The sequence below is a fragment of the Pseudorasbora parva genome, chromosome 18 (genome assembly GCF_024679245.1).
Source record: "Pseudorasbora parva isolate DD20220531a chromosome 18, ASM2467924v1, whole genome shotgun sequence".
In the NCBI taxonomy this organism is placed as follows: domain Eukaryota; kingdom Metazoa; phylum Chordata; class Actinopteri; order Cypriniformes; family Gobionidae; genus Pseudorasbora; species Pseudorasbora parva.
In genome coordinates, this window is record NC_090189.1 from 26093705 (window position 1) to 26121144 (window position 27440).

Genomic DNA, 27440 nt, shown 5'->3' on the forward strand with positions numbered 1-27440 from the left:
TTTTGTGTGAAATGTATGTAGTAGTAGCCTGAAATCATTTGTTGGGTTCTTTGTACTTATTGTTTAAATTATGTAAACTTGTTTTTTTATGTCAGCATTATCAATTAATGTTAAAATATCAGTATCACATTATCATTGTAATTTATTCATAAGCACTACGTGAAATATAATTACATGTAACATGCTCCTCAGTGTTTTTTTTCCGGTGTTTCTAGAAATTTCTGAATTTTTTTCCCCCTGGATTAGAATTAAGACCTTGATATTTAAAGTTGGAGTAAAAGGACGTTATTTGACAATGATTAGCTTTTTGTGAAGAATATGAGTCATGTAATGTCTCACTCTTAATCTTACCCCATGTTGACTAGATTTTTTGCTAGACTTTTACTTCTGACTCATGTGAATGACACATGTTTGACTCATAATGCAGTATGGGTGGTTTACTGTAACATAACGTCTTTTCAATAGAGACTTCTCGTCTGTGTGGTCACGCTCCTATTAGAAAAGAACTAACAATATAAACATAATATTTATTAAAAAGAAAAAGAAACATAAAAAGCAGAAGACTAATCTGGCATGGTTTGTATGTGCTTTTAGTAGCAGCTTGCACAAAGTTTTGTGCATTTGTTAAAGGTAAAAAGTCTTAATTTTAAGGAATTATTGTGGCTTTTTTGTGGTTAAATAGTGAAGGTGATTGTCATCATTTTCAGGTCTTCCTAATGTTAAATGTTTTGCTCGTGATCTGCTCATTCTTATGGGAGTCCAGAGGTCATCACTCTAGCTGCTGAAGCCTAAATAAATGTCCATATAAAATTCACCCCATGAAGGTCTTCCTCATCTCAGACCACAATAACAAGATGGTTTTCTCAGTTTTTGAACCATTTAAACCCATCAGATAGTGGAGTATCTGTGTCTTGCCCTCTCTTCATGGTTCCCATGTGGGGCCCTCAGACAGGAACAATTTAATTTCCCTTGGAATGAGAGCGCAAGCCCAAACTGGGTTACTCAGAAGTCAAACAGGAAGGCCCCGAAGTAGCTGGAGGAGTCTTCTGCATACACAGCTGTGGGAGAGGACACCGAGATGAAGATCTCATCGCCCGCACGTAGTTCAAACAGGCCGCCCTGGTAGATGGAATGAAGGGCGTTCTCGCTGTCTGGAGACCAACATTTGGTGCCCACACCCTTCAGGAGCTGAATAGGGCGAGCGTAGGCGGTCTTCTTGTAGACACACTGCACCACCTGGTGGCTGACTGAACCAGAGTGGTAATTGTCAATAGAGAGGGTGAGATAACGGAAGTAGACTTGGGCGTACAGGTAGTAGCGGCCTGCGTGAGGGATTCGCAGGCGGCCGTTGGACACGGTCATGTTGTGGAGGTGGGAGCCAAAACTCTGGTTCCCCCAGGAACGAACGGGATGGCGACAGGACTGGTGAAGGTCGTTCTGGGGGGTTAAGGATGTTGTGCCTGGTATATTAAGGAAAAAGATGAAAGAAAAATATATAACCTCAGTGTACAGAAACAGTGCTCATGCCTGCTTTGGCTGAATTTTTTTTGTGACCACAAAGCATTTGTTGAACTAAGTCAGAGATTTGTTATGTTACAGAATTCCTTTTGGTAGTGTTTTTTTTAAAGATTGTTTCCAGAAGGAATAGAGTTTTTTTTTTGTTGCTGACCTAAGTAAAGGCCTCTGTAATACACACACCCAACCATCCTGGCAAACTCACCCTGCAGTCCACTGTCTCTGAGAGTAAGATGAGCTGACGGCCGTGGGCTGCCAGTGGTGAGTAATTTTGTACGTGGAGGGATAGCGACTCTTTCTGAAAAACACAGTAAAGCAACCAAACAACTCATATAAATTCATTTAAAAATATAGACTACTGAATTTTAAAAGAGACTAAAGGTTAGTTCAGGCAACAGTGAAAAGTATTCTTCAATCGACAAGGACAACAAATCCTGTGGTTTCATGTTACCTTGAAAGGTGTGTTTTGAGATTATGTTTTCTGTGACCTAAAAGAGAGCAAAAAAATGAAGGTACTCAGATTTGTAAAAAGAAAAAATGCATAAAAAGGTCATGTTTAAACTGCCATTTCTGCCACTGAAATAACTGTTAAACATATAAACTTCACTAAAACATTTTCCAGTCAAATTCATGTCAGCAAGACGATCCAAACTATTTTTTGGAACAGCGGGATGGAACAATAACATTAAATCCACAAATGAGAGAGAACAAGCTTTATTATTTTTGATTTAGTTGGAGCTCATTTTGAGTCCAAAAGGCTAAATCAAACATTTGATATATCTGTCAATCACAAATTCTGTACCATGATTTGTGTCATTCTCTCATAATTTTAAGAGCACTGGCCGATATGCAGATATCATGGACTTATACTGATGCAAAAACGATCAGCTATGCGATCAACAATGCGCTATTCACAATCAGCCACGACTGATTTATTCTGTAAGCTATAGTGCCTAATAATAGGGGGATATGGAGATAAAGTGAGTAGCATCCGGATAGTCATGAGATCTCAATATGGTGGAACCCATTAGGGGACCCACTCCATGTTAAATAAAACAACATTTATCAGGTTACTTAAAGGGTTAGTTCACCAAAAAATAAAAATTATTATATAGTGATGGGCTGATTTCAAAACAAAGCTGTGAACGGTTATGAAACAGCGTATCGATTCATGATTCGGATCACGTGTCAAACCACCAAACTGCTGAAATCACGTGACTTTGGCGATCCGACTCATGAATCGATACACTGATATACCGGTATAACAGTTCGAAGCTTTGTTTTGAAATCGGCCCATCACTATATTGTTGTTATTTAGTTTTTTGTGTGTCATAAAATTATTGTTAAGTCACTGTAGTGAGATGGACTTTGTAACGACGTCTTTAGTGCCGTTTATGGATCTTGAGAGAGGAAATTACATTGGTGTCAATGGAGGTCTTTCTGAGCCATCAGATATCAACACAAATATCTTTATTTGTATATCTTTATTTGTGTTTCATAGATAAACAAAGGCCTTACGGGTGTCGAACGACATGAGGGTAAGTAATTAATGACAGAATTTTTATTTTTGGGTGAACTAACCCTTTAATGACTGGAGAATCATTAATTTCTTAAACTTTTTGAGTAAAAAGGATTGAGTGCACCTTTAAGAAAAACTTAGTTGATTGTAAATTGCTTATAAATTACCAGAAATTTGTTGTAAATTACTTTTTGACCGGTTTCAGAGAAAGAGAAAGACCAATGCAATGCAATGTTTTTAAAATATTTTACAAAGTACAATGCTTTGTGGTTTTCTGCAGCTACTCTCCCACTGGTCTTGTACATATCTAAAGGGTCCAAATGCCACTGAAAATGGCATAAACAGACGAATTCCCGATACACGAGACATGTGATAAGAAGCAGAGCATGCTTTTGATGTGCTTTCATGTCTGAAATAATTATATGTAACATCTTTCTAGGATTTCTTGGATAAACATACTGCCTGTTTCCAAGCTTGGCAAAGGGTTCAAAGCAAACGTGTGGGAGAAATACATCAGTCAAATTTACATTGGACTGTTTTAACTAAGAACCTTTACATTTCTTTGCATGTTATCAAGAAATGTAGTATCTCTTTACCTTGGAGATGTAGGCTTTGAGTCCTTCAGCTAGTTTAATGCATGGCTCCCCAAAGAGCTGAACCAGGTCATCAGGTACATCCTGTTCTTTCTCTATAGCGTTCAGAAGACCAAGACACCTCAGCTCCTCCACCACACCTTCTGTCCGAGCCTGTCAAAAACACCCATCTCAATTCACCAGTCCACTTAAAACTGTTTCTTGTCTCCTCATGCGATGAAACATCCTAAAAAATGTACTTTCTCAGGAATTCTGAAGCATGTGTATACATCCCAGTTTCTGATTTGCTACGGCAGTCAGATGACATCAAAAATGTCCCCTTCTCAGAGAACCAGGGTTACTTACTTAACCTGAGATGTTCCCTTTCTAAGTGGAACTTCAAAGCTGCATAGGAACGTTAATACCCATTGAGCCATACTGAACAAATGCCTGCTCGATGTTCTGTGAAATTAACTGAGCTAGGATGTAGCCAAAGTGACACAGAGTGACCAAAAGCTTAAGTGCCCTCCTATTTTTACTTACCTGGATAACTGTCTTGGGGGTAGAGCTTACTAGGAAGGCTGGAGTTTTACAGTATCGCCAGCAACTACCATTTTCGAAGAGGGCTAAAGTAAACTGAACTAAAGTACTGCTACTTCAACCATTCCCAGACTTGGGGGGATCGAGGTCTGGAAATCGAGGGGATCACATTTAAGCATTTAGACCTGAAAGACTAGTAGAAGCCTCAGGAGAGAGCAGTGCTCTCTCAACTGTTTGCTCTACCCTCAATTATCCTCAAGGATGAACAGCAAAAGTTTGTGTTGACAAAGTTAGTCAACACCTTCTTCCTTCACTAAACGTCTGCAGAGGGTGAAAGAGCAAAAAGTGTACTCTTATCGAAAGACTTTCACTGCAGAACCATAGGAAAGCATTCCTCACAGTTCTAGCAAGGGAATGCTAGACACCTATACACCTCTATAAAAGTGCTGGAGGGGAGGACTGAGAGTGGGCCGCTAATGGAAGCTATGTCATTTACTCCTGAAGAACCATCAAGAACATGTTAACATAGTGCCCACCACTATGTCCACACTATCACCTTCAGGTCCATGCTGGAGGGTCGACAGATGAGGGAGTGGGACACTAATAGTGGTCATTCCCACTCATCCTATTCTGTAAACAGCCTCTTCCCTCACAAATCACAAGGAAAATACTGCTTCCACTCCATGTATTGGAGGGGGCAACAGAAGGGGAAAAAATTGCACTATTAGTGACCTTGTCCAATTTCCTCCTCTGGGAACGAATGTGATTACATAGGAAGCCCATTGACATTTCCTCTCTGCTCTAAGTACCAGAAGAGGGTGATAGATGAGGAAGTGGGACATAAGAAGTGGGTTACTCTTTGCCGTCGGTTTGGTCAGGGCATGACATTTCTAATAGCAGCCTTGGTGAGCAAAAGATACTTCTTTAAAAACATAAAAAATCTTAGTATTGTGTGTGTGTGTGTGTGTATATATATATATATATATATATATATATATATATATATATATATATATATATATATATATATATATATATATATATATATAAATATATATATATAAAAATATATATACACACACACACACACACACAATACTAAGATTTTTTATGTTTTTAAAGAAGTATCTTTTGCTCACCAAGGCTGCTATTAGAAATAGAATTTAGAAATGTCTGTTATTAGAAATACAAAAAAGCTGTAATATTGTGAAATATTATTAAAATATAAAATAACAGTTTTTTATTTGAATATATTTTAAAATGTAATTTATTCCTGTGATGCAAAGCTGAATTTTGAGCATCATTACTCCAGTCTTCAGTGTCACATGATCCTTCAGAAATCATTCTAATAGGATGATTTACTGCTCAAGAAACATTTATGATTATTATCAATGTTGAAACAGTTGTGTACATTTTTTGTTGTTGTTATGATTATTTAATAAATAGAAAGTTCAAAAGAACAGTATTTATCTGAAATAAAAAGCTTTTATAACATTGTACTATCAAATATTTTGGTTCGGTAAGAATTTAATTTATTTTTTTTTTTTGGGAAAAAATAAAGAACTTAAAGAAATGAATATATTTGTTTAGCAGGGATGCATTAAATTGATCAAGTGAAAGTACAGACATTTATAATGTTGCAAAAGCTTTATTTTCCAGATAAATGCTGTTCTTTTGAACTTTCTGTTCATTAAATAATCCCGAAAAAACTGTTTTCAACATTGATAATAATAATAATTATGATGTTTCTTGAGCAGCAAATCGGCATATTAGAATAATTTCTGAAGGATCATGGGATTCTCAAGACTAGAGTAATGATGCTGAAATTTCAGCTTTGAATCACAGAAATAAAAAGAATTTTAAAATATATTAAAATAAAAAAAAAGTTATTTTTTCAAAATATTTCATAGTAAGACTGTAAGAGAGTAAGACAGTTTTTGGTGTATTTTGGATGAAATAAATGCAGCCTTGGTGAGCAGAAGAGACTTCTTTAAAAACATTTTTTAAATATTACTGTTATAAAACTTTTGAGCGGTAGTGTAAATATCTGCCACAATGTTGAACAAACACTAACATAAATGAAGGAGTAAGGCTGTAAATCATCATATAGAATTCATTCATAGCATAAAAACACTTTAGCCATCTACTGGACTTTATTGTCATGCCATTATTTTGACCTGACATGAAGTCATGCTATTTTTGTCTGGCCCCATTACATGATAAATTCATATATGTTCTTTGTGTCTCAACTTATAGAAGTGCAGATTTTTACTGAAGTAAAGTTCCAAAAGCTTGTGTATTTGCTTATACAAACGATGGTGAAATAGATAAATATATAACATAAACTAAATAGCTAAACCTACACTTTTTAATTATTACTATTAGTAAATATTTTATTGTTAATACATCAGGTAAGTTAAAAAGACAAAATAATAATATAAGGATATAATATTTGAAAATTGGCTTTTCTAGTTACGATAATGCTTTGCTCGACATACTTGTAACCACACACACTAAAAAAGCAGAAGCCTTTGGGGCCAAACAAACAAGTTAACACAATGGAAAAATATTTAGACAGAGACCAGTTTATGATAAGAAAAAAATATTAAGAACTTGTACTAAATGCCCATAAACACTTCTATCACCAGAAAACAGACTATGGGGTGCAGATATTTGAAGTTCACTAGGCTTCTGCATTTGACTTTTTTTCACAGTATTGTTTTCAGAGCTCCTTGTGTATTGTCTCTTACATGTGGCCCAAATGGCAAAAGCCTCCCATTCAAAACCACTGACCTTGAGCTCTCATAAAGGAGAGGATTTCTAAGTAATTAACATACTAATTAAATCTGACAGCATTCCTCTGATTAAATTAAAATTTGTATTTATGTCGGTCGAAAGCCCAAATCTTTGAGGGAAGTTTCCTAGACCATTTTCAGCCTTGTTTTTTAGTCATTTACCAACAATTTTATTATGAATTTTTGGAGAGATACAGAAATGCTTATTAGTGTTATTTTCTAACAATACAAAAATATATCAATACTTAAAACATTAAAAATATTAAAAGAACACATTTGATTGTTTCAGCAGCCAGTAGAGGGAACAATTATTTACTGAAACAAACAAATGAAATCATTAATATTCAGTGCATTATGCAACTTGCCTCACAGAACATTTTTCAGCCAAAAGTTTGACAACTTTCCAACTTAATAAAGATGTCAAAGGGAACCATCCAATAAGCTCTTGAGGGAGCTTGAAAGCATGAGATGATTTAAATACAAGCTTCAGTAAAGAATTCAGCAATTCTGTGTAAAAATGTATTGACTTATTATATGTATAAGAATGCATTACGACAAAGACCCATGACCTAATTATTGTGGCAGCTAAATTAATGCAGTAATATCCATCCCGAGACTAGTCAAAGAAAAATAGTCATTGTACTGACACAATGAAAACTTGCAAACTTGATACCAAGATGACAGCATGTCAGCCTGCAGGGTATGAAAGAGCTTTAATGCCATTTCCATATGATCTCCAGGCTACAATGTAGTAAGAGCTCCAGTTCTGAAGAAACTTATGGGAACATTAGCCTACATGTTGAATGGTTTTAGAGTTTAAAGTGAAACATAAATTGTTCCATGTCACTGTTAATAATAACAGCAACTTTTTGTTGAATGCATTTTTACCTGTGCCATTGACATGTTCAAGTATATGAAGAGTCCTGTGGTCGAGGCAACTTGAAGGACAATCACGATAACAACAACCGTCGTCACCCACAACCTGGACGGCACTTCGAGACGATTCTTGGGCTGAACCATGATGAATGAGCTCGATTCGCTACTAACAGATTGTAAATATTCGGAGTTGCCTTCGGATGCCGCGGCATTCCTATGGAATGACTCCAGCACGCGCTGAGGAGGGGCTGCAGAGTCCATGTCCATCTCTGAGACTGACTAAAGAAGTTTGATTTTACCTACCACCACAAAAGACAAGAAGTCCAAGGACACAACTAGGTTTGAATGACAAGAATATCATCTTAGGTGCAAAACGAGGTTCCAGTAAATCCCGCGCGTTTTAGTAACAATAATTAGTTAGAGATGTAGCTGTAAAAACCCGCAGCTGCACGGAGTAGGCTAACTGAAAGGGTTTGACGATATCATCCGCTCTTCATCCTGCCCTCTCGGTTTTCATTTGACACCGCCTCGTGCCTCCCATAATTACTAGCTGTTGTTACATTTAAAGTAGGCCTGCACTCCGTTTTCCACGCTTTGTAGAGGCTGTAATAAAATAATAATAATTATCAAAAATGAAACATGTACATACACAGTGATGTATGATTAGGCTACATGTAAGCTGGATAAAAAGTTAAGTAGGCCTTCATTCTTTTTTTATTTTATTACATGATGACATAGGTAGGCCTATTCACACAATGCCAGTAAATTCATTCATAATTTTCTGATTCTCCATAAATCTTTTTCATGTTTTTCAGTCACATTTTAGATTAGGGTCCAATTATCAATATTTTTTTAATTAATTTTAAATGATTTATTTTAATTTCAAAATGTGATGATTTATTTAATTATTCGGCTTCATTAAACTCACAAACCCATCATGAACATCAGTTTGGAAAACCCTGATGTAATAGCCTATTTAATGCACTTCATGTTGTATAAATTGAATATATTTTCTTTCTCTTTGTATTTTAACATCAATACACTCTAAAAATGCTGGGTTAAAAACAACCCAAGTTGGGTTGAAAATAGACAAACCCAGAATTTTTTTTTTTAATGGGTTGACTTGGTTCAAACAACCCAATTTCTGGGCTTGTCCATTTTCAACCCAACTTGGGTTGTTTTTAACCCAGAATTTTTTAGAGTGTACAGTTCCATATTATTCGATATTATTAACGAGTTAGGTCAAAAGTAGGCTAAATAAAAAGTAGTCAGCTTCCATATTTTACATTTCTTATTAGCTACTAATTACTATGGTAGCCTAATAAAAAAATAATAATATGAAAAAGCAGTTTTAAGTAGCCTTTATTTAGGCTATTATATTTTTTGGAGCATGCAGTTGTGTTTTATTCTATGTAGGTTTTGCTGTAGGCTATTATGTATGGTAACAGCTGATATTGCAAAGGAGATATCTCACACAACCAATCTGCTTTTCAAATAAGTGGTCAGCCTGTTTTGTCATCTTTAACTAAAACAGGACATGCATGCAACTTGTTTTTATTTCTAAAGTAATCATGCACAAATCAATGCAAATACATTCAATGTAATATGTTCAAATAAAAGAAAAAAACTTTAGTACGCCTATAGTCATTTTTCCTATCTTACTTCACCAACTAGAGACTCGTGGTTTGTTTACCAGTTGTTTCTTGTCTTTTGTGTTCATGCAGCTTTCTGCCAAATACCATCCTAAGCTTATGTGCTTAAAGATGTTTCTAAAAGCAACAAACAAAAGAACTAGAGGGAAAATTCATGCATAAATATTTTTCATTTTATTTCCTGTTCATGCAGGATGGTGGTAGATTAGGATAGGAGACAGATGTTTTGAGTGCAGTCATGGATTTCAGCAGCCCCCTGATTCCCCACACCCACATACAACAGCTTACAGGAGGGGCTGAGAACAGCTGGAGAAAAACAACTTGTTTGCAAAGTGTTGAGAATATTTGATATCCCACTCAATGCAACGGTCAACTAAATCTGAATCAGTCATGCTTTGGTTTCACTTAAGCTCTGCATGTTAAGGTGCATATATTTTATCATATATTGAACATATTTTTTTAAGTAGTCTTTTTTAATGTGCACACGCACATAAGCCCCATTTAAGGGGCAGATATGCAGCTGTTTTCAGCTTTTCCACAGAACAACTGTTGGAATCAGTAAACTAGCTTACAGAACAGATGGCCATCAAAGCCAGGATGAGGACTGGACTGGGTAAGAATAGGAAATAACTGTAGGCCTAGTGGGAAAACACGATAATGTTGAGTTTACACACACTTATTAACTTTAAATGTGACACAGAATAAGTTTTTTTTTTGTTTTGTTTCCTCAGAAGGTAAATGTGATAATCACCCTTATTACCTTTAAATGTGACACAGAATATAAGTTGTTGTTTTTTTGGTTCCTCAAAAGGGAAGCAATAAATTGTAACTAGACGTTGAATAAAATTGCTGTTTGTGATAAATCAGTTGGGATTTTTTAATGTATTCAAATAATTAAATAATATATAGGCCACGAGAGGGCATCATCTGATTTTGTGACTGAAGCGGCTGAGGCTACGCTTGTGGGCGGAGTTATTTGAGTTCAGGCGGGAAAAACGAATACGTGATGACGCAATACGTACGCCGTCACGCTGAATGCTTACATTTGCGATGGCTCCCATCAAAATAAAACATATCGTCTCGTTTACATCACAGGTAAATATCTGGTCGAACCTGGTCATGTATGCTGTAAGACAGCAATTAATAAGGACTTGTACTATCTAAAATTGTATATTAAAGAATATTACGTAATGATGAAGAAGAGTTCATATAACGTTACATTCAAATAATGTTTATATAAACTAATCGGCATCAGTACAGACAATACAGAGTAAAAAACGTGAATCAAAGCTATTTCACTTGTTACTCTTTGAAAGTGACTTAGCTTGTTATTAAGTACTTTAGTTACACTTTTTAAAGTCTTTGTTATACTGTAATTATACATTGAGTACTGAGTAATATTAAGTAACTACGTGTACTTACTATAGGGTTAGATTAGAGGTTAATTTAGGGTAAATTGCATGTACTGTATAATTTATAGTTATTATAGTTACTATATGTAACATGTAACAATGGCGCTTAAAAAGTGTTACAAGTAATTGTTATGGATGTAATAATATGAGTAATGCAAGTTATTAAAGTGTAACCTGTAATAACATGCTCTCTTACATTGAACTGCAGGATAGTAAAAATGGTGTGGATAATCTGTGTGATGGCAGTGACAGCAGCAGGCCCTGGTTGTGCAGCGTCCAGGACCGCAGTGGAGTGATCAGGGTGGAATTACAGATGGAGCGAGTGTCTGCTATAGGATTCATTGATGTTGGTGTGTATTATATTAAAATCCTCACATCTGATATGTATTCTTGACATTAATAATCATGGTCTTCCTGTTTTTTGGGTGTGTGTAAAGGCAACTGGGGCTCTGCATTCATTCAGGTTGATGTCGGCCGCTCATCCTGGTCATTAGACCACCCCTATGTCCCCCTGCTGCCCACTGCAACGCTCATGAGTCCAGCCGACTCCAAACAGGGCACTGGCCGTCAAAATGTGCGCATGTTTAAAAAAGGTAAAATGACTAGTTAACCTACTGGTATTTTTCTCACCTAGGGGTCACACTTGAGAACTTTGTGAAAACAGAACAAATACATTTTTAATTAAATAAATGGATCATATTTTGTGTCTATAATATTTTAATATTTAATATAAATTTTATTTACCATTTCATGGTCCTACGGTAAGTTATGCGCCATTTATTTCTTTATATAAAATAATACAAATATAAGAAACATAATTAATATTATTTTAAATGAATAGAGCATTTAAGTTAAAAATAGAGAAAAGTTATTTAAAATCCAAAGCACTGAAAGCAGATTGGTGCCATCTGATGTGAATCATAAAAAATGTATTCTTTAGTTGATTAATAATAATAATAACAATAATAATGCATTGTATTTATATTGTGCCTTTCTTAAACCCAAAGCTCTACAACACAGAGTTTAAAAAAACAAGATTACAAAAAATACAAACAAGCAAAAAAATCAACTATAACAAAAAATAGACTTTAACCCCTTGACCAACACAAAATTGGTGTCATTTGAAAGCTAAGAGTCTAAATTTTACAATCAATCTATTTGCTGATAAATAATAAATGTTTTCATTATTTATGAAATACTTTTTTGTATCTTTGAGGGAATGTAACATTTTTGCTCGTAACTTCATGAAACATGCTCAGATCATAGTAAATGTCACTTCATTTACAGATTATCATGAGTAAAATCAAAATGAGTCCAAAATCAACATAATTCATTGCGTCGATCACGAGATATTCCTCATGGAGGACCAACAATTTAAAAAATGCCCATTAGTGAGTGTCAAGGGCTAAAAAAAAGGCTACCTTGGTTCCAAATTATGTAACTTTTGATTACTTAATGCTGTCACCATAAGGTCCCAGATATGATCCAGATGCAGCTCATAGGTGAACTTCACCAAAAAAGAATTGTTCTCCTACCTAATTTCCTTCCCGAGTAATGAAATGTAATGGCCAATTTGTATGTTGTATCCCAAAAAATTGCTCTTTTCTATTGTTGCCATTTTTGGACACTGAAGATCACAAAGTGTGACTTTTTTTTTTAATCAAGTGGCATGAAACGGATGTTGTGATTTGTATTTTTTCCCCCCATATTTTGAGATATGCTTGAGTGAAATGACTTCTCGCTCAATTATAAAATATAGGCAGGGACTTGGTTTTGTCCATAAGGAATTGACTGGATGGTTGGGGTTTGCTATTGCGAGTGACACGTTATCCTGCCTTTGCACCAGTGAACACGTCATTAGAGAGGAGTAGAGATGTTGCTGCAAGAGAGAGAGGAAGTTATTTTGATTAAAGATTACAAGGGCATATTAAATTATTTTAATCAAGTTCACTAATTTAATTTGTGTTCATATAGCAAGTACCCCAAAAGTCATCAAGTTTCATACCATTTTTACAAAGTAAAACATTCAAAATTACTCTAAAATGACTAAAGACCACCAGAGGGTAAATTTTGTGAACTGTATGCAAGTCCATAAGACTTAATTGTGTTTATTGACACTGAAACACCAAGATAATGTCTTAAATGTCTCCATGTCCAGCTGATTTTCTCCCTCAGGCTGCAGAGGAGAGCTGGGACAGACTGCGAGTCACCTGCACTCAACCTTTTAACAAACGTTTACAGTTTGGTTTGTCCTTTCTGCGCATCCGCACCATGGAAGACGAGGCCGAAGGTGTCTCAGTGCAACATGAAGATATTGATGATGAAAATCTGGTGAGAGGTTTCATGAAGGTTTTATCAACTTGTGTTTAAACAAAATTAAACATTTTCTTATTCCATGCTTAATATCCAGTGGCACAGCAGCCATTACAATTGGGTAAAATTGTTATTAATTTTTGTTATGAATTGTGTTTCACAGCACACACCAGAAAAGATGACATCCGTGATGGATTGGCTTTCCAGCCCAGCTATCAAAAACACATTTTTTGGGCAAATCACAGGGTGTGTGAATTAAATGTCCTACACTTCATTTCAAAACTAGATTTGTAGTTACATGGTAGTAAGAAGGCACTCTGTACTCTCTCTGATAGGAATGACTCCTCAGATGCCCAAAGGAATGCGGGGAGTTTGAGTCGGGCAGAGCGCATGGTCATAGCCGCCCACTCTAACAGACGCTCTTTGTCAACATCCCCATGTAGTACCACATCCAGCACAACACCTCTGCGAGGCGATAAAATAAAAACCCCACCAGGCATGTTATTTGGCCACCATGGAGACAAAGCAAAAATAAAGAATGCCTTCTGTGGATCAAGTAAATGTTGTTTCTGTCTTTATCAGGGGAATTTAGGACTTCCAGTGACCAAGCGAGAATCCCCCAAGAACAAAGGAGCAAGTCTAAAGCACGGTATGATTTGAGAGAAAAAGTACTGGTCAAATATGAAGGACAAACAAATTATTTTTTACAGTGTTTGTTTTTAATAAATGTATACTTTTATTAATTAATAATGCATTAATTTGTTTTTTTAAAGTGACATTGTTAATAATAATAAATGTTTCTTAAACAGCAAATCAGCATATTAGAATGATTTCTGAAGGATCATGTGACACTGAAGACTGGAGTAATGATCCTGAAAATTCAGCTTTGCCATCACAGGAATAAATTACATTTTAAAATATATTAAAATAGAAACCAGAATTGAAACTATTAAATTATAATAACATTACACTTTAATTTTCACAGTTTAAAAGTTAGGATTAAAAACAAACATTTGTTAAATGTATATATTTTTATAGTTATTTTTATGGTAATCATAAAAAGGGAACATGGTCATCTGGTTTGACACAAAGTTATGGAGGTTATGCATCTCAAGTGCTTCTGGCATTAAAGCAAAAGACATACCAAATATTAAGACATTCTTAAAGTATGATTTTTTTAAACATATTGTTATGCTGATTATATCATTTGTAAGAAAAATGTCTTAAAAATGCAGAATACACTTTTCACTAGTTGTATATATTCTTTATTGTATTTATCATTTGTATAGACTGATTCTGTTTTTAACGATGGTCATTTAGGCAGAGCCTCATAAACAGTGGCACTCCTCTGAAGAGATCCAGACCTGCAGCATCCACACATGAACCCACCTCAACAAGCCCACCCCAAAGTGTCAGCAGACACAGTCAGAGCCCACAGGACACACAGGAGTCTGCCCACCAGGCTCCACAGAGCTCTCCTGAGACCAGATGTCCTCTTTGTGGAGGTAATGTGATTGTGTGCATGAACATTTGTCAGAAATTTTGGCTCATAATTTACTGCTCAGCTCTTTTTGTTTCTTTTGCCCATGTAGAATCCTTCAGTCCTGATTACCTGCCTTTCCATGCTTCCACCTGCCTGGATTGTGATCAAGTGGAGCTCATGGGAGTCAGAGAAACAGAGGTCATGAGCTCACTGCGCAGCGGCTCTTCTGTTTTTGGCTTTGGCACAGATGAGCATATGGTTCCATGTCCTCTTTGCTCCCTCCGATTCCCCCCAGACCGTATCCAGCAGCACGCCAGCACCTGTGGGGACACATTAGACCCGAGTACAGTGTGGCTGAACTGACAGAAGAGCATTATGGTTTCGGAAACCTTTTCAAAATAGCAACATGTAAATAGAAATCAGGTATTATCTGGCCTTGCAAGTAAGCATTGTGCCTACTGGCATATGAGTTTTGGGGAATATGCATGCCTCCCTAAAAAGACTATGAGACTTTATTGGTTTTATGGAGACAATTATAACAATGTTCATAGTGTTTAATATGTTCACAATGTTATGAGAAGTGTGACTGGCAAACATGTTTGGACTCGAAGTATGTTTGTCATATCTGCCATTCAAATTCTTTTTGGTATCAATTAAAATGTTTTTTTATTATTAATATATTCTCATAATTCTGAAATACCGGTATGTCATGTAGAAAATTGAGGTTTTTGTAGAACTTGCCCTACCATTTTTCTCACTTTCTTAACAACAAAATAAACAAATATTTTTTATTAAAACTGGTATATAAATATTTTTACTCTAGTGCTAAAAACATTTTATGTTTTCGATTTAGACATATCAAGACTGCATTTCTTTATTAATAAATCAAAATACAGGGAAAAAGAATATGCTGTTTTGCTGCTCAAGAAACATTTCTTATTATTATCAAGCTTGAAAACAGCCCCCCCCCCCCCCCCCCCGGATTTTATGATGAATAGAAAGTTCAGTTTTAACACTATTAATGCCTTTACAGTCACTTCTGATCAATTGAATGTGTCCTTGCAAAAGAAAAGTGTTCATTTTTTAAAAAAAAAATTAAAAATCTTGTGAACGCTTACTTTAAAATAAAAGAAAATAAATCATTATTTAATTAATCTTCAATAGCTGGCGTGAAATGCTCTCACGGTGACTCTGTTTCATGGGGCCACACTTATTGTTAAGCCCTGATGTTTACAGAGTTGTGGAAAGGAGGAAGTGCACTGATGGGGGAGTGGAAATTCAGAAGTCCTCAGTGAGCTCTAATGGGTTGCAACATAGTGTTACGGTTGCGTTTTTAATTGGCTGTGTTCTTCAGGGACTTGTACCTGTTATTTGGTTCGTTCAGAATGAAACCATTCAGCTGTGTGTTGACTCCTCAGTGGCGGCAAACCAGTGGCCTCATGATTAGTGTCTTAATCACTCTTCATATCAGGATTAGAGCCTCATAAAACAGCATTAGTAACTGGCTTTTGAAGCAGCTTTTTTGATATACAGTGGACATGTGAGACATCCATTGATACAGGCCTACTGTAATATTTATTTCCCAGGTGTGTCTGAAGATGGAAAACCTCACGGTAAGAAATACGCTTTGTTCATTGAGAAATTATTTTTGTGAATTTATTCTGTAAGCATGTGTCAATGTTTTTGGAAATTGTGTCTATTATTGATAAGTTTAGGTCATGTGGCAATCTGATCATTTTATTTCCACCAATTTTACTGACTGTTATTATGCAAATCCTAATGCAATTTCTATTATCAGTATAATAACCTGAGTGAAAAGTGACAAATGTGCATATTTTATTAGCGACCAAATATTGGTAACACTTAACGATAAGATCTTATTTGTTAACATTAGTTAATCTATTGCCTAACAATGAGCAATACATTTGTTACAGTAGTTATTCATCTTTATTATTGTTAGTTAATAAAAATCCACTTAATTTCAGAGTCCATTAAATATTGTCAAAAAATACAACATTTGATTTTAATGTATTGGTAAATGTTGAAATTATGCTGTAGAATTGTTCATTCTTAGTTCATGTTAACTAAAATAGTTAACTAATGAAAACATATTATATAGTGTTACCAGAATATTAAATATTTGTTTGTTTTAACTTTGTACACTTTTTTTTTTTTAAATCCTAGTGATTCTTAACCCTTTTCACTCTAAGCCTCCCATTGTCAAAGGCAGTATTTGAAGAACCTTTAGAAGAATTTGAGATTTTTTTTTCTTTTTTTCCCTTTTTTTAATTAAATGAAACTAACAGTGGCAATATTTAAATAAGTAATTAATTTAAAGGGATGAGTATCCCAACATTTTTAATTCTGTCATTGTTTACTCACCCTCAAGTTATTCCAAACCTGTATGAATTTCAACACAAAAGACATTGATATTCTTCAAAATATCTTATTTTGTGTTCAACAGAAAGTAGAAAGTCTTAGTTTTGGAACAGCTTGAGGGTGAGAAAATGATGACAGGATTCTCATTTTGCGGTGAACTAATCCTTTAATTAAATTCTACAACTGAATGTTTTCAGGGTTTACAATTTGTATTGCCAGTGAATATATGTGACTTTTCTAGTCATCGCTTTCTAGACTTTTCCAGGTCACTTTTAAAATTCCCTTCTATATTTCAGGTTTTCAAGATCATAAGAATAAGGTTGATTAAATTAAAATGGCAGTAGTAGAAGGATTGTTTTAAATAATATGACGCCATCTTGTGACCCCTTGAAAGAGTAGTTTCGGCCCCCTAGTCAATCTCGGGCCCCTGAATGAGAAGTGAGCTACTATTAGAAGTCTTAACTTGATTTTGAATTCCACATTTTCTTATGGACTCTTGGACATTTGTACCCTACTTTCTTATTTATTTAAATGACCATAAAATTCCATAGTATTGCTTAAGTTTTTAGAAAAATGAAACTGTTTTTAAAGCAGTGAAATAGAAGAACAGATAGATATCTTTCCCTTTGTTGAACAGAATATCGTATTTCATTTGTATTCAAATGTTTTTTTTATCTCCCCTTTGAATAGCCAGAACAATGGCGCGAGATTGTGAACAAGAAGTTTCGCTTCCCTCCGGAGCTCCTTGGCGCCATCCGAGAGGGGAACATAAACATGGTCTCTTCGCTGCTGAAGACGGGGGACGGCATCATCCGTCAGCTGGACGAATCCGAGGACAGGCTATGGAGGGAATCGCTGAACTTGTCCATTCGACTGGGCAATGAGGACACCATGGACACCCTTCTCCAAGGGATCAAGTTTGACTTCCGGCAGATTCACGAAGCTCTTCTGGTGGCCGTCGACACCAACCAGCCTCGTGTGGTCAAGCGCCTCTTGGACCGGCTGGATCTAGAAAAGGGAAACAAGATGGATGTGCGCTCTTTCTCTATGGCTATTTTTGACCACTCCATTGATGATTCCCAGTTTGCCCCCGGAGTGACACCATTGACACTGGCCTGTCAGAAGGATCTTTATGAAATTGTAACAATGCTCAATCAGAAAGGTCACGAAATCCCTTGGCCTCATAAAATCTCATGTGCATGCCTGGAGTGCAGGAATGGGAGGCAATACGATTTGCTCAAGTTTTCCTTGTCTCGTATCAACACCTACCGAGGTATCGCCAGCCGTGCTTACCTGTCCATCACCGCAGAAGATGCCATGCTCAGTGCCTTTCGACTCAGCCGGGATCTCCGCAAGCTGTCTAAGAAGGAACCTGAGTTTAAGGTTGAGTAAAGCAGGGCTCTTGTTTCTCTAGGAGGCCTCTAGATATTTTTCATAGTAGTAGAAATACTGGCTAATTCCTATTTGAAATGAAAATTTATTATATAAAACATTCAACAATCTGATCAAATATGAGACACTCATTTCTATTAATTTATTCAAATATAGATAACCTTAGCACTTTGGTGATCAGTATATGAGTGTGCTTGATTTATAATTAATATCTATTATATATATAATCAGTATCTTCTTTGTTAATTATGATATTAGGACAGTTTTATCACCCTTATAACCACCCAAATAATTATATATGTTTACACATATCTTTTTGTAACTTTTTTTCTGTCAATTCAAAGTCATGTTATCCAACTCACATGCGGGAAAAAGTATTAAAAAATAATCCTTGACTTTGTCATTTAAAATATTATATAATTTGATCTTTTCAAAGTTCATTCAGACTGGAGAATGTCATTTGGGGTTACTCCCCAAACTGTAATTATATTTCTAAATGAATAATTCATTTGTAATAAAAACAAAAAACATTATACATGTATTTGAAAACTTTTTTGAAATTGAATTTAATCAAATTAAAATACTTGTTATTTAATGGTTGCACCACGTGACATTTTTTTGAAAAATGTCCTTGAAAATGATAAAACGTTTTTCAAATGAATCCACCATGAATACAAAGATTACATTTCTAAGAACTTAGTACCTGTGTCTTGAAAGATTCTTAATTTATTTATAGTGGTCACTCTTGTATTTCATTGACCCAAACTTTGGCAACAATGGCATATTTTTTTAACAACCATGGTCTTCTTTGCTTCATACAGCCTCAGTATCTTAGCTTGGAGCAGGTGTGCCAGGACTTTGCCGTGGAGCTGCTTGGAATGTGCCGGAACCAAAGCGAGGTCACCACCATCCTGAACAGCTGTGGGAATATAGATGAGGACAGCGAGGACGAGCTGGACCAGCAGGCGTTTGAAGAGGGCATTCCAAACCTTGCTCGCTTGAGGCTTGCCGTCAACTACAGTCAAAAACAAGTAGGACACCAAGCTTCTCCACCTCAGAACAAGAAAAAAAACCTTATTATTTATGCTTGTATTTGGCTAACCGTTGGTTTCTTGTTTGTTCTGCAGTTTGTAGCCCACCCGATTTGCCAGCAGGTACTCTCCTCCATCTGGTGTGGGAACCTTTCAGGTTGGAGGGGCAGCAGAACCACATGGAAGATTCTAGTGTCTTTGGGGATCTTCCTGACCATGCCTGTCCTATGCCTTATCTACTGGATTGCACCAAAGTCAAAGGTTTGCCAAATATATTAAAGTATTCTAACATTTTCCATAGTGAAAAATCATTTTTGCTGCTTGTTAAATTTACATAATTAAAATGAGTTAAAGCATTTTGTTTCTACTTAAAAGTCTACTGAAGTGCCTTGAAACATGCAGCATTATTCAATGTGTTGATGTAATTTTCCCTGAAACAGGAAGACAGGGCAGGAACTATCGAAGAGCTCCTCCACCTTTTTAAAATAGCCAATAGCGTTTAGTTTATGTCACAGCTCAGTCAAAGCCATTGAGCTCGGTAAAGCCGCAGTTTCCTTCTAATCTCTTCCATATCGCTTTAAAATACAGTAAATGGGTCCAATACATTTTGTGGTCTGCACCGATGTGTATGATCTGCTCCGTGCTATCGTGTCTCTGGACCGGAGCAGACTGTGTGTGCACTGCGGCGGTTTGCGTGACACTGACGTGAATCCAGACTTAATTTGCCCCCAGTAGAAATCATATTTACACTGTCTGAATCGTTCCATATCCCCTCTATATGCACTATGTGTGGTTCACCATGTAGAAAATAGTAAATGTGTGAACAAATGACCGATTTTTAGCTGCAGCTTCAGCATCTATTTATATTGTGTTCGGGATGCTTTAGATTCTAGATTATTGAGAGACTTGAAAGACTCTAAGTTTTGGAGGCTTATATCTTTGTCATTGAATTTTATCATTGTTTTGGAGCACACTAGATTATAGATAACAGTAAGGCTAACATATTCATACTAAAAGCGAAAAAAATTCCATTTTGATTTCATAGGGTGTGTCCCAATTCACATACTTATGCACTATTTTATGCCATTGTGTAGCATAACTAGTGCGAGTAGTTTGTTCACAAAGAAAATTCCTAAAAGGAAACAGTGCACTTTAAATACCCGGATGATCCGGTTCATGCACTCAACTGTCGCAGCTTCAATTACATAGAGTGGGGGGGGGGGGGGGGGGGGGCAATCAAACTTAAATGTTGAATGACAAAATAACCTTATAGAATTCATACACTACACGGTTGAGTACATAGTGCATGAGCACATAGTGCTTAAGTACATAGTGTATAAGTGCATAGTAAATAAGTGCAAAGTGTTTAGTGCATCATGTGGGACACAACAACAAAAGTGTTTTTTTATTATGTTTTTGAGTAGAGTGGAAGACCTGTTAGTGTTTAATGTTTCTGTTATGTTGGTTTTTGTGGTTACTTTTGGGCTGAGGAGTAGATTGTGGTTCGGTTGTTAGTAGCTACAAGAATTAATAGCCTACGTTGAGCCACACAATGAGTAATAGTTGTACTTCTTGTTTATTACACGTTTGTTAGGCTAGCTACAAAAGCTATTTTAAAAGTAAAATACATTAAAGTAATTACTGTAGTTGTGTTATGTATTCACAAATGTTAGGTAGACTTAATTTTTAGTGTGTCATACTGTAGCTGTTATATTTAGGTAGTCTTTACTCAAACAGTTTTTGTTACCTAAGTTTTATTGAGTAGATTTTAAGTTTCTTTTTCATCTATCCATCCATTCTCCAAAACACTTGTCCTATAGGGTCACTGGAGTCTATTCCAGTTTCTCGGACCAAAGGCAGGGTAACACCCTGGACAGATAGCCAGTTCATTGCAAGACTATTCTAACAGGCTTTTTATTTTTTACTAAAATGTAAACCCATTGTGATTTTTCTTCTTAGTTGGGGAAGACCCTAAAGATCCCAGTGATTAAATTCCTCCTTCATTCGGCTTCATATATGTGGTTCCTGATCACATTACTGGGGGAATCCATTGCCATGGAGGTGTATCGGGACAGCTTTGCCTCTCGTCAGCACACCATCCTGCACAGCTCTTTCCACATGGTCTGGGTCATTGGTAAGTCCTCTCATTGAAAAATGATTATGAGAAATTGAATACAGTTCTAGATTCATTTTGCTAGAAGATCTTCAATACAAATTTTGAGCGTTACACATCAAATGGCTACAAAACATTTATTCAGGATTTATTCTAAATACAATAAAATGCAATGTATATATACAATGATGGTCAGCATATGAGCAGGTTTTAAATTTCTTTATTTAAAAACAGCAAAACCAGCCAAAAAACTGTTTAATGTTCGTGCCAAACACTGAAAAAGGTCTCAGATAAAAATAGCTTTGGTGCATAAGCTCAAAAAACATCAAAGTTCAACAAGGAGAGTAGCTTGCACCCATAAAAATATTTTTAGAACATGTTTACAAAAAAATACATTATTTAAAGGCCAAATACAAAGACAAAAAAAAATAGATTAACATCGTCATCAATGTCGTAACAGCTGTAGCACACCTGATTCTATTTACATCATTTTTTATACCATATTACACCCAATAAAGTGACCTCAAAAAGTTAATTAAAAAAAATCATATACCCAATAGCATTAAAGCATTACATATTATAAAACAATAATTCAGCAATTATTAATCATTTAAAACAGGTTTTTTCTGGTTCGAGTGTAAGGAGGTTTGGATCGAGGGCCTGAAAAGTTACTTACTGGACTGGTGGAACTGTCTGGATGTGATGGTTCTTAGCATGTACCTGGCATCATTCGCCCTGAGAGTGGTCATCCTGCTCAAGGTTCACTTCCTCTGCCAGTTACCTGACAACCAGGATGAGTGTGTCTACTTCACTGACACATGTGAGAAAATACTTCTTTAAGCATCACAATTTAGCCTACAATATGCCAGCTTATTGGCCTACTGCAGTAAATGTATTTCCATCTTTACAGTGCGTGATAAGTGGCATCAGGAAGATCCCCAGTTCATCGCCGAGGTGCTGTTTGCAGTAACCAGCATGCTGAGTTTTACTCGCTTGGCCTACATCCTGCCAGCACACGAGTCTCTAGGTACCCTGCAGATCTCCATTGGAAAGATGATTGACGACATGATGAGGTATTCACCTGCGACAAGACCAGGTCGTGTGGATTCTAAAGCACATTCTGGTGCTCTTTGTTCAAGATGCTTCTTTTTCTCTTCAGATTTATGTTCATTTTGGTGATCATTGGAACCGCCTTCCTGTGTGGCATCAACAATGTCTATGTTCCATTTATGATCTCCCCTAATCTTGGAAGGTATTTCCCAGCTAAAAAAATATGTTCTTAGAACAATTTACTAACTTTAAGGGAGTGTTACTTTTGAATGTTCACTGATCTTTCTGAAAAAGTAGTAACATTTAAACAACTAAAACTAGCTTCAAGTTCTGAGCAGCTGCAGAAATCGAATCAATGAGCTGAATTTGGGATAATCTTCATAATGGAACAACACCACAATTCAATTTACATTTACAGATTAAATGAAACCTTCAGCTTCCTCTTCTGGACAATGTTTGGTATGGCTGACCAGACCTATGTGGACATGCCTGAGTTCGTCTTGGCTGAGTTTGTCGGCAGAATCCTTTACGGCATCTACACCCTAATCATTGTCATTGTACTTCTAAACATGCTCATTGCCATGATCACCAACTCTTTTCAGAAAATTGAGGTAAGCCGGAGGAACTGACCCTGATGTAACATATGTACAGTAAAAAAATGCGTTTTGTGTTTCACTGTACGCAATGTGTTCATCCCTGTAGGATGATGCTGATGTAGAGTGGAAATTTGCCCGTTCAAAGCTCTACCTGAGTTACTTCAGAGAAGGACTGACTATGCCTGTCCCCTTCAACATCATTCCCTCTCCAAAGGCTGCTTTCTATCTTTTAAGGTTGCTTATTTCCTTATTTTATGGAGTCCATTTTCCAGGACTTTTCACTTAAAAACAAAATAAAATAATCAGCAAGAACAAGGACAAATGAAACTTAAATAAAACACCCTGAAGAAGGCTGTTTTTGGGCCGCTACAAGTGGGTTATTTTTCATCCCCCCATGTCTTTTCAGTTTTCTCCTATGAAATAGCCAGTTAAATAAAGGCTTTTTAATCATTTGAAGAATAGTGCCTTGGATTTGCGTCTTTGTTTACCCCAGCAAAGACTTTTTTGCCTTTTCATAAAAGTTTTATTGTTTTATTTTATAGTTAAAAAACACAAAAAAAACTTAAAAATGCATTAAATAAACTTTGAAATATTCCTTTTTATTCATCATTTAAAAAATTGATTTATTAATGTATTATTTATTATTATATTTAACTACATGGAAAATACGTTAAAGAAATATACAGATAATTATTTGTCAAATTAGAAAAGTGATTTATTATTTGTTATCTTTTAACTTTTAAAAAATGAATTTAATAAGCGCAACTTTTTATTAGTCAAGTGATTGATTTATGTACAGTTTTTAAATGATAAAATAATAAATTGATTGTTTATTCCATTATTTTATTTTTAAGTTTATTTGAAACTATTTGAAATTTGAATTTAGATTTTAATCCTGGTGTTTTTTGCTTTTATATTTAAGAGGAATTTTCAGACGGCTCTGCTGCTGCTGCCTCAACTGTAACTCTCCTCCAGACTACCCTCCACTCACGTCTATGGTACACTTTTCAGTCTTTCAGGAAAATAAATGACTGTGTAGCATGTTGGACAAAACCAATGCTTTCTTTTGCTTTGTCTGAAATGCAACACTGAAGGATAACGTGGGCTCAGTGGAGAACCGGATTCCCTACAGACAGCAGGTCATCCGCGCACTGGTTCAGCGCTATATCGAATCTGCCAGGAGAGAGTTTGAAGAGGCCAAACGCAAAGGTATGATTGACAAGGTGTTTTGTATCTGTGCATTATGTTTTGTTAAAGACCCTATCCACTGGATTGGATTAGTTTAGTCTGTTATTTGTGAGATCATCTCTATGCTAGTGTACTTGTAAAAGTTGTCAAAAAGTTGTCACACATTTTAAATATACCAACTTCTCTTTATATCAATAATTCATCTTTTCTGCGGGGCCATGCACTTTTTTTATCCAATCAAATAGTTTTCTAGAATAAGCATGCCCCACCCCCAGATACCAATTACAACTGACTAAACAAAACTGTTTTCAACTAAAACCAAAACATTTTATGTGTTTTGTTCCGTTCATTTACACAACTGTGTTTTGCGGGCCTGAAAATGCCAAAGGGTTTCAAAGTGCCAGTTTTTGAAAAAGATACCATTATCGTCTCTGTGTAAATTACAAAAACACAAATTTGTGAAACCGGTACGTCATGCACATTAAGTGTTCAGTCTATAGGCACATTAGCCTGATAAGCCAGACCCACATCAAGATGTTGGGTCTGGGAGCACACCATTAGCAAGGCTCATTCCAAGAGGCTGGATAAACGGTTGTCTTTCAAGCTCCCTCTGCACGCGATAGGATAGAGCTACAAGCAACCAGAGCACTTTTAGTGGTGAGACAACAATCACAGGCGGGTTGTGGCTGAGTCCCATGCGTTTTCCAACCAGCGGAGGTAGTTGATAGATTAAACTTTTGCCGTATCCTGTCGGCAAACCTCAAAACACATCTTCCTTTTTTAAGAATGACTTCAGTGCCGTTCTTTGTTAGTAGGAACCATCAACTCTGCCGTCATTATGTTAACCCGCCCACCGGCCTAATTAGAGTTAAGACCAATAGAATTGGATTTTCAAGTCTACGGAGAGTTGCTAGACCCCCTGGCTGCAAATTACATTTGCTGCCGCTAGGGTGCGTCTAGATTTCTAGGCTATAGACGTGTAGTTTTCTTTACGAATTGACTTTGCCAACTCCTGGCCTGGCATGAATTACACAACTTTTTTAGCTGTTTTTGCAGATGTTCAAGCCACATCATAAGAATTTGTTCCCTCATTTTTATTTAATTTAACAAGGGAACAAATTATTACAATGTGCCATGATTCAGTTAAACGAGGGAAATAATTATAATATTCTCACGATTTACTTAAAACAAGGGAACGGATTAGTAAAATGTGCTGACGTATTAATAATCAGTGGGAACAAACTGTTATTTCATGGCCATGATATACATAATTTTTTTTTTCGCATTTTATATGCAGGAGTCTAAATACTAATGACAAAATAAATCTGTGTAAATTGAGTAATCAATAAACAAAACCACAATAAGGTTTCTGAGAAACCAGAAAAAATTACTTTGACGATAATCAGTTTTTTTCAAGGCTGGAAAAAATCCTGGTTCTTCAAAGAAAAATAGTGGACTATAATGGAATATATGTATGTGTATATGTACATATGTATGTGTATATGTACATATATATATATATATATATAATATGTATATTATTCCTACTGTAGTTTTCATATGCAGAGAAAATGCTGAAATGTTCTGGAATGTGTTTCCTGCAGACGTTGGGAACAGGATCACAGAGCTGAGTAAAGTGATCGGCCAGCTACACGCTGAAATGAAGCAGATTCACACAGGCATGTTTGACTACTCAGACAACACCAAAGTAGACCCATCAATAGGCTCTTCTTTCCTGGGGAAGTACATTCTCGGAGCCAAAAACAACTTCAAGGGCTTCAACAACGAGAAAATGTCTGCTCCGTTGCATGAGCCTGTACACCATGAAGAACCAGCAGAGACTGTAGAAGAGAAGCATGAAGAAACTGCAGACGTGCGGGAGTCACAGAACACTGACACAGAGCCAAGCGGGAAGTCAAATGAAGAGCAAAGCAGTGAGGGAGATATAGATAACGCTGTGGCTGACATGAATGGCTCAGAGGAGGGAGGAAACGAGACAGGTATAGATGATGCCGTTGAGATTAACATGGAGAAGGACAGTGCTGGAAAGAATACAGAGAATACCAGAGAGACGATCATAGATATAGAGTCCAATGCAGATGTTGAGAGTGAAGCCAGTGGAAAAAGTGAAGATGAGATGACAGAGACAGCCAAAGATGATATAAAGGGATTGAATTTGGATGAAGAGACAGGAGGATCAGATCTAAATGAAGCAGAGGGAAATGAAGAGGTTGAGCAAAATAATGGAACAGCAGAAGATATTAATAAGGATGTAGTTGAAGTCGTCAGTCAGGGAATTGGGGGCCTTAAGTTTGACCCGAGCCAAACAAGCCTAGTGAGTTTTTTAGCAAAGAGAATAGAGGAAACGCTAGATAAGAAAGGCCTACAAGAGCCACATTTCACTTTTAGTGCAAAACAAGTATCCTCTCCAACCGGCAGCGATGACTCTCAAGACACTGGTTTTGGTTCTCAAGAATTTGAACCCTCAACTAATAGCCTTTAATGACAGCAATCCGTTTTTCCAAGATTAGTTCAGAACTAGCCTGTGAGAACCATAAACCTAGTTGAAAGGTTTTTATGTTACAGTGGCATCAGAAAGTATTAGGACAAATTTGTCACTGAAAATGTCTTAATGTTAGGGTTATATTTAAAAATAAAAATGCAAAAGTCACACCTGAAAACATCTAGAAGTAACTTTTAGTAGATGACGTGTAGTTCATCACATTATTTATGAAAGTTAGCCATAAAATACTTCAAAAGTTCAGGGTAAGATTTTTTTTTTTTTCTTTTGAAAGGAATTTATACATTTAGTCAGCAATTATGCATTACATTGATCAAAAGTGACAGTAAAAACAATTGCAATGTTATACAAATGTGTATATATTCCAAAGAATTGCTGTTCTTTTAACTGTCTATCAACCAATCCTGAATTTATCAAATTTTCCACAAATATTTAGAAGCATCAGTTTTCATCGTTGATTATATATTGATATATATATTAGAATGATTTCTGG

At 36.0% G+C, this 27440-nt stretch overlaps 2 protein-coding genes across 2 annotated transcripts; one reads left to right on the forward strand and one right to left on the reverse strand.

The window, feature by feature from the left end:
- Positions 1-5: 5 nt before the first annotated feature.
- tnfsf10l3 (tumor necrosis factor (ligand) superfamily, member 10 like 3) lies at positions 6-8304 on the reverse strand. Its single transcript, XM_067422905.1, has 5 exons — positions 7830-8304; positions 3631-3780; positions 1967-2003; positions 1721-1813; positions 6-1460 (listed from the first exon to the last, which is right to left on the reverse strand). The coding sequence occupies exons 1-5, from the start codon at positions 8082-8084 to the stop codon at positions 1003-1005; spliced, it is 993 nt and encodes a 330-aa protein (XP_067279006.1). The 5' UTR covers positions 8085-8304; the 3' UTR covers positions 6-1002.
- A 2154-nt stretch (positions 8305-10458) lies between these two features.
- On the forward strand, positions 10459-27373 carry LOC137046032 (short transient receptor potential channel 2-like). Its single transcript, XM_067423087.1, has 22 exons — positions 10459-10564; positions 11090-11231; positions 11319-11474; positions 13040-13212; positions 13358-13440; positions 13530-13690; positions 13777-13843; positions 14515-14699; positions 14787-15030; positions 15899-15968; positions 17747-18439; positions 19270-19479; positions 19576-19740; positions 21439-21613; positions 22212-22412; positions 22503-22665; positions 22752-22844; positions 23061-23253; positions 23345-23472; positions 24161-24236; positions 24333-24447; positions 26031-27373. The coding sequence occupies exons 1-22, from the start codon at positions 10505-10507 to the stop codon at positions 26927-26929; spliced, it is 4452 nt and encodes a 1483-aa protein (XP_067279188.1). The 5' UTR covers positions 10459-10504; the 3' UTR covers positions 26930-27373.
- Positions 27374-27440: the final 67 nt, after the last annotated feature.

Bases quoted from the DNA above. Each gene is read 5' to 3' on its own strand.
- tnfsf10l3 (XM_067422905.1), bottom strand. From the start codon at position 8,084: ATGGACATGGACTCTGCAGCCCCTCCTCAGCGCGTGCTGGAGTCATTC. The intron at 1,814-1,966 runs GTAACATGAAAC...TGTGTTTTTCAG, and splicing joins CTCAAAACACACCTTTCAAG to AAAGAGTCGCTATCCCTCCA. The intron at 1,461-1,720 runs GTGAGTTTGCCA...TTAATATACCAG, and splicing joins CAGAGACAGTGGACTGCAGG to GCACAACATCCTTAACCCCC.
- LOC137046032 (XM_067423087.1), top strand. From the start codon at position 10,505: ATGCTTACATTTGCGATGGCTCCCATCAAAATAAAACATATCGTCTCG. The intron at 11,232-11,318 runs GTGTGTATTATA...GTGTGTGTAAAG, and splicing joins TATAGGATTCATTGATGTTG to GCAACTGGGGCTCTGCATTC. The intron at 15,031-15,898 runs GCTGAACTGACA...CTTATTGTTAAG, and splicing joins TTAGACCCGAGTACAGTGTG to CCCTGATGTTTACAGAGTTG.